The 7288-nt window shown below is 38.8% G+C and overlaps 1 protein-coding gene across 3 annotated transcripts in view; it reads left to right on the forward strand.

The window, feature by feature from the left end:
• The window catches only part of afg1lb (AFG1 like ATPase b), a 32142-nt gene extending 25086 nt beyond the window's left edge, over positions 1-7056 (forward strand). For 2 of the 3 annotated variants that reach the window (XM_022190437.2, XM_051960532.1), the window contains 4 exons: positions 978-1078; positions 2028-2168; positions 4539-4646; positions 5754-7056. In XM_022190437.2, the coding sequence (XP_022046129.2) occupies positions 978-1078; positions 2028-2168; positions 4539-4646; positions 5754-5900 (497 nt within the window). In that variant the 3' untranslated portion in view covers positions 5901-7056. Of the gene's footprint in view, positions 1-977; positions 1079-2027; positions 2169-4538; positions 4647-5704 lie in introns of all 3 variants that reach the window. The other variant, XM_051960530.1, reaches the window with a different exon arrangement.
• The last annotated feature ends 232 nt before the right edge of the window (positions 7057-7288 follow it).

The raw sequence follows: 7288 nt of genomic DNA on the forward strand, positions 1-7288 counted from the left end.
GTTTTTTGCTGATTTTTTTTTTTTATGATGCATATGGCATGATGGGATTTTCAGTTTAAGTTTGATTTTCAGATCGAACAATACATCACAGATGAGTAGGTCATGGATTGTTGGACGACTGTAATGTTTCAGTTTTTCAATGTAACAGTTTCTGGCTCCGATAAATGCTGTAATATTGGTGATTTTGTGAAGACAACATGCCTCTAAAACCCACAGGCAATCTCTCAGAGGGTTCTGAAGGATAAGACTGACAATGTACATAATATATTCTTAATTAGTTCTTAATGAAAAGTCTAAAATCAATAGTTTATTCGTTGGTGTTTCTAGTTCAAATTTTTAGTAACCAGGTGTCTGTCCAACAATGAAGCACTGTAGCCCAGAAAACAGAGCAATGCTTGTTAGAATAATTACATTAGTAGTTTGCAATTGTTAATAAAGTACATCATAATAGTAAAAATATGAAACATCAACTGGTTTATCATTTATTTAAAAGAATTAGTCAAAACTGCCAGATTTGTTTGTGTATTATTGATTATTAGAAGCAAAAGCACAAGAAGATTTAAATTCAGTTTCAGAACTTGACCTTGAAGGTGGCTATTAGGTTTTTTTTTATTCCACAGATTTAAGAAATCCGGTTTAAAAGTGACACAATATCACAAAATAACATTTGTAGACACATGTAGAAATGCTTGATTTGAAACTTCATTATACATATAAGCATAACAGAAGGATTTTTTTATATTATGTTGGCATACAAAGATAATATTTTCACTTTTGGAATTCTACATTCCAAAAGGATCGACAAATGCAGCGAGTAAAAAGGAGTTACTTCTGAACAAAACGTTAGTTCTGTACTGTAGCAACGCAGCACATTTCTTTAAAGATTTGTTTCAACGTAAAGATTCAGTTTAAGTTGGGATGATCAAAGCTGTGTAACATGAGAATCACTTATATTGTTTCTGTGCGTGTTTCCATAGTTACAGGTCCTCGGGTGCTTTCTGTGCTGGGCAGAGATGTGACTCTAGAAAAGACCTGCGGCTCCGTCGCTGACTGTACTTTTGAAGAGCTGTGTGGTCGAGTGAGTGTTGTTCACATCATTTTCTCTACAAATATCCATTTACTTCACTGTAGCCTCATTGTGTATGTAAAAGCACCAGAACACAACGACAGTTATCTTCTTTTTGCTATATGGAGATATAAATGTTTACGAAGTGCAAAACAAAGAGTAAATTAAGTCCAGCTTGTCTTAATTTTTAGCCTTTTCTTCAACAAAATGCCGTTATTATACCAACATGGACAAGAGTTTTGCAATTTTCTCCCTTTGAAACAGCTTAATAGTACAGAGTGGAATGAAATCTATGGAATAACATCTGGCCAAACTCAAAGTGCAGACATCCTTCTATTCTCTTTTTGACTCGCACATACAGGACGCTCTCACACGAACGAAATCCACTCACCACTAATCAAAACTACTCCAATTCAAAGCGTTTCTCTTGTCTCTTTATTGCCTCTATGCTCTATTTCTTCACCCTTTTGTGTACTTATTGCCCAAGCCTTTGACCTCCATCTTGGTCCTATTTTGTGCTCAATGTCAGAAAGCAAGCCTATTGACGTTTTTCTGATTGGTTGGGCCCACTGTGCCTCAAATAAAGCGTTTTGCTGCAGCAATCTGTGAAAAAGTCTCAACCCTGATGGACAGCGGTGAGTTTTAGAAGGCATCTGAGCTTCAAGGCTTCCTCTGACAGATGTTGGCATGCTCTCATTAATTTTGAGAGCAATCAATCTGAATGGCAAAGAACCAAGGACAGGGACTAAAATGACATCGACAAGAGTCTTTTAGCGCAACATGCTCTCGATGCACAATTGTCTTTTTTTTTTTTCCAGGCCAAGTGTGGAAAACTCACTGTGTGTGTTTAGGAGGCAGCTGTGCAAAAGGACAGCACGGGAAAAGGGTTGCTCTCTGATGTGTGGTTCATTTAGAAAGTCTGACTTTGTTTCAGTGTGTATCCTGCTCTGTTGTTCTGCAGGCTCTGGGTGCCAGTGATTACCTGGAGATGGCTCGGCTCTTCGACACCGTATTCATCCGCCATGTTCCCCTGCTGACGCTGAGTCTGAAGGACCAGGCCAGACGCTTCACCACCCTCATAGACAACTTCTACGACAACAAGGTTTGAGGCTAAAAAATAGGGATACCTCATACCACACATTACATTGTGAAAATGTTTTATTTTTTTTTAGCAGTTTGCTGTTTTTGCATTTTTTAAACAGATTTTTCCTGTTTTGTAAATGTAAAAATAAAATCACAGAAAAAAGTATTAATTTACATGCTATCTGTTAAACAGGTGAATAATGATAAAATGCTAAAAAAATCAGTGTTTTAATTGGTTCTTTTACAATGTTTCACAGTAAAATTGCACTTTTTTTGCTTTATTTATTGACACCTTTTCTGCCAGATTTTCCCAATTTGTTTTTGGTTTTTTGTGGGATATTTTTTACAGTGCATTTTCTCTATTTTTACATGTTTTCTGCCTTTAACTATTATTTTATTACATCACCTATGACGTTCCCGTTACACTCCTAACATGCACTACACCAGAAAAGTAGACATTATAGCTGGACTTCTCATTCCAAACCCAGGAGTTTATTCTGCCACTACAACAGACTTCACTCTGCTTTTAAGACTTTACACAGGATGTTTGAACCTGGCTGAACAAATTTGTCACCATTGAGGATCATTACTGAGGTCAGACACTGATGATGAGTGATAATAAATGGCTTCACACCTGGAATCGCTCCTATTCAGCCACAGGAGCATTAAAAAGGTCAGAACTGATGTTGGGTGATAAGAAGTGGCTTGATGTTGGTGTTCCTGTTTATTCCAAAGGTTGGACAGAGATGTGGTAAATGAAGCCCCTTTATATCAAACTCAGAAAACTATTTCTTTAAGAACTTTTCTTCAGAAAGCGGGTATTGTTGTGTTGTAACAGGAAGGAGCTTTTACCAAACTTCTGCCACAAAGTGTGAAGCAGAATATTAGAACGAACCAAACCCAAAAAAGCCTCAGACCTCCTGGTCACATCTGGGAACAGCTGTGTTGTTGATGCACTGCTGAAGCTCCGACAGCCTGATAATGGTGGTGCAGCCTGACTTTCTGCAACCTTAAATATTTCATCATCTTTCGCTTGTGAGCAGTCTGCACTCCCTCCTTCAAGGGGATGGCGCTCGAGGAGAAGAGCGGTCTTGGCAGCTGCAAACCAGAGAATTATGCATATATGATGAAGTCCTGATCATCTCTGGAGGGAACTGAAGCTGTATATTAAGGGCAACTCTCGTGTTTCAGTCCTTGGTGGAAAAAGGAGACTTTAGAAGCCTTGTGTCTTCATGTGAAGCTGTTTGCAGGCTTAAAGAATCAGACAAGGTGCTTGTAAGTGGTGTGATGGTTGTTGTTCATGAGCTGATTACAGGTCCATCTGCAGATTCTTGAGGTTAGCGCAGTTTTGCACTTTAGCAGGATGTGTTGGATGCCTGCATTGGTGGATGGAGGCTTAATGGGCAGCTTCTCTGTAAACACTGCCTTGTCACAGTTATGAGATTCCACCCTTTTCTTGATAGACAAAAAAAGCCCTGGTCATTGGGTTTGCACCTTGCGAACAGTCTCCACATGTTGCAGCCTGCTCACATCCAAGCGCTCCTGCCACTTCCCGTGCATTTGGACGGGGACATCTCTGAGCACTAATCTTGACTTCTTCTCCTTTGAGTCCAGGGTGATACCTGGAACCAGCAGCTGGAGTTCCCCACAAAGAGACCCGTGTCAGTCGTACAACATGTTAGTTTTCAGATGTAACTATTCTCATCTTTTTGCTGCATGCTGGTTAGGGAATTTTGCACAGCTTCTTTGTCCTTTGGCACGGTGTGAAGGGATAACACTACACCTCACTGACACAGGTTGATTCTGGGCAACCTTTCTAAGAGTTTATTCAGTGCTGCTTTTCCAGTCTGATGACCAGAGAGCTCTGACAGCTCAGAGAAGACAGTGTGCTGGAAGTTTCATTCTCCGTATTATTCACTGTTGAAGCAAAATTAAGTGAAATGCACTTTATGCCGGATTGGAATTTTTACTTTTAATCTGATGTGTCAGCATTTGGTAACATAGCTTTGAAAGTGCAAACAGTAAATCCATTCAGTTCTGCTAAAAGTAATTACACAACTGCATTACCACTCAACACTGTGCCAGCCTCATCAGCACTCACCTCATGTGCACTGTAATTTTATCAATAAATACTTTATTATGTCAAAGAGAGAGTATGATTCAGTAATAAAAAAAGTCAATATGCACTTAAATCATCTCAGGGATGCAATAAAACACCTCATATCAGCCAGAAATATGAGTACTGTAATTTTAGGCAATGAACGAATGACTGGTTAACCACTTCCATTATTATTGATCACAGCAAACGGACACTGAATCATTAATGATATACAGGAGGAAGTCATCTTCATAAACAAACTGGACATTCACATGTCTTGCTTTGGCCCAGGTGAGAGTTGTGCTGCTGGCGGCGGTGCCTTTAGAGCGACTGTTCATCCACAGTGGAGGAGACGATGAGAGGGATCGACAGCTGCTGGATGATCTGGGCCTCAGCGGGGTGAGAAAGCATCTCTTATTTACCTTCACATGTCACCATTTTATTTACTTTTTTGGTGTAATAACACGCCACATTGTTATAATCACTCATGGCCTTGTGAGTCGTTTTTGTGGTGTTAAACCTCTGAATTCCAAGCAGTTTCTGGGTGTTTTTTGCTCCTGTCACATTTTCACTCACTGCGGTCTCATTTTCCACTGCTACATAAAGTCCTGCACCTCTGTGGAAACAACACAAACATGGCTAGAAGTAACGAGAACGCAGAAATGTCTTATCACACTTTAAATGCAAAAAGCAGGAAAAAAAGCAGAATTTGAATTTCTTACATTATTATTTTTTTGGCTAAAACCTGGAATCAACCTGTGCAACATTTTGTAGTACCCACATGTGTCACCAATACTGGAATAAAATGGTGATTCTACATATTATAGAAACTTTATGACTTACAACACAGCCTGCAGTTCAGCCGAAAAGGCCCCGAATTTATGTCATGTGATCATTAGTTGCAGCTGAGGGAATCGCAGCTTCAGGATTACACAGCAAAACATCTGTTTTTTACAGAATCTGGCTCTAGCAAATGGTTTATTTTATGTATCCATTTTTATGTTCTTTAATGAGACATGCAGAATAAAGTGATTTTGATTAAATATCCCAAATGTTAGCATAGATTTTGGTAAATTTTCCACGCATGAGTGGTTCAAAGATCCTTAGAAAGTTAAAATATCATGTTTTTTTTTTTTTTTTTTTTAGATTTTAGTTTCTCTCTCTGATAAATGGTGCAATCTTGGTGATTTCTTTAAAGATAAAATGTCTTTCAAAGCTGCTGTCAAGTTTTGGGATTTAGAGAGAAAAAGGGAGGTGTGCATTTTGAATAAGTTTGTTTTCAATGATTGATTCTTTTTGTCTTTATTTTTTCTGGAAAGTTTCACTGAAAGAAAGATCAGGAATGCCGTGTTCACAATGACAAAGTTATTCTTCCAGACTGGGGACTTAATGGGTGACTTCTGGATAACAAGGCAGCAGATCTATCCTCTCTTCTCTCTCTCTTTTTTTTTTTTTAGGTTAGATTTGATTGTATTAGCTGCCAACTCTAGTGTTTGCTCTCTTCAGGCGGCAGCAGAGCGACTTAGTCTGTTCACAGCCGAGGAGGAGATCTTTGCCTTCCAGAGGACCGTGTCCAGACTGATGGAGATGCAGACTGAGTCCTACTGGGTGGAGGGAGACCGCAGTCACAGCAAGAAACACTCCAACACCTAACATCTGTCGCTGCCACGATAATCATCTACCTCCAGACAACACAGTACCTCACTGACACTACATAAGAGATTTAACAGAAATCTATAACGAGGCAAAGCTAAGCACGAAGCCCGTTTGCCTTTGGGTCTGACTACTCCTCATCTTCCATGAGCGCTGCACCATTTTTATTTGCTGCGTTTTCCTATGAGGTGTGCTCTCTCCCCCTTGTGGACTATTTGTCTGAAAGAGTATGTAAATCTCTCAGGCATGTGTGAACCACAAGACAAACAGGTGCTCACTTCAGAGAGAAGAGGAGGCCAAGTGTCTCTCACTGCGGTAGTTTGCTGCCCTCTAGTGGATGGATCTAAAAATGGAAATGCTCTCAACCTGGCCATGTTTTTATGAAATATTATCAGTCTTTGTTCAGTTTTAACTTTAACCTACTGTGAGGAAAATCTGGAGTAGGCTTAAAAATGCTATGCATGAGGAAATGTTGAGATATCTTTTGTAGCTGTTACACTCTTGTTGGTTTATTCCAAGTCTGGATTTGTAACCAAGTAGAACTAAAATCTCCTCAGCCCCTATTTCTAACACTGGACTTTGTTGCTATTGGATGGAGAAATTTGCATTGCATTCTTGCATGCAATGGCATACAGAACTGCCAACTAAAAACTATGGCAAAATATTGCAATATTGAATTTTTGAATTTGTTGAGACAAACAATCCAGGTTTCTAAAAATGTAGAGCAATCAGCAGTTAAATTAGATTTTTTTAAAAAAGCACTAACAGAAAAGAAAAAAATAAATCTAAAAGAATTCATTTATTTTATGTGTATCAACTTGCAAGTGTTCACTTTTAATTGCTTTATTGGTGCTTTTCTGGATCTATTTTTGTACATAAATTAAATGTATCATTCATATTCATGTAGGAAACCTCTTCCATTTTTTGGGTAAAATGTAACACTGAAATCGCTAAAATGGAACATGGAAAATATATGTATTATATTTTGCATAATTTGAATAGAACCAATAATTCCTGCAGTTGAGGTATTTTATGATTTTGCCCCACATTCAAATGAAAAACTAGCATCTTGTATTACAAAATGACCTCAGCATTAAAGATGTAATATACTATATGTTAAAGGAGAGTGGAAAAATAAATTCTACTCGACCAGCTACACCTTTTCCATCTATATTCTAGCTGTATATAACTGCAGATGAAACTGGCTATGGTGTTTTGTAACTCCGTCCCGTTGGCCTGTAGGTGGCAGCAGAGGGCAGCAATTCCTCCAGGTTTATTATTGTGTCCATCTAAGGATGAGGTCATCCTAGTGCACCACTCCAGCCTGGATCTGCCCGCTCACACAGCTACTCCACTATCTCATCCAAGAGCATTATATAAGATTCTGT

This window comes from Acanthochromis polyacanthus, chromosome 16, assembly GCF_021347895.1.
Source record: "Acanthochromis polyacanthus isolate Apoly-LR-REF ecotype Palm Island chromosome 16, KAUST_Apoly_ChrSc, whole genome shotgun sequence".
Taxonomy (NCBI): domain Eukaryota; kingdom Metazoa; phylum Chordata; class Actinopteri; family Pomacentridae; genus Acanthochromis; species Acanthochromis polyacanthus.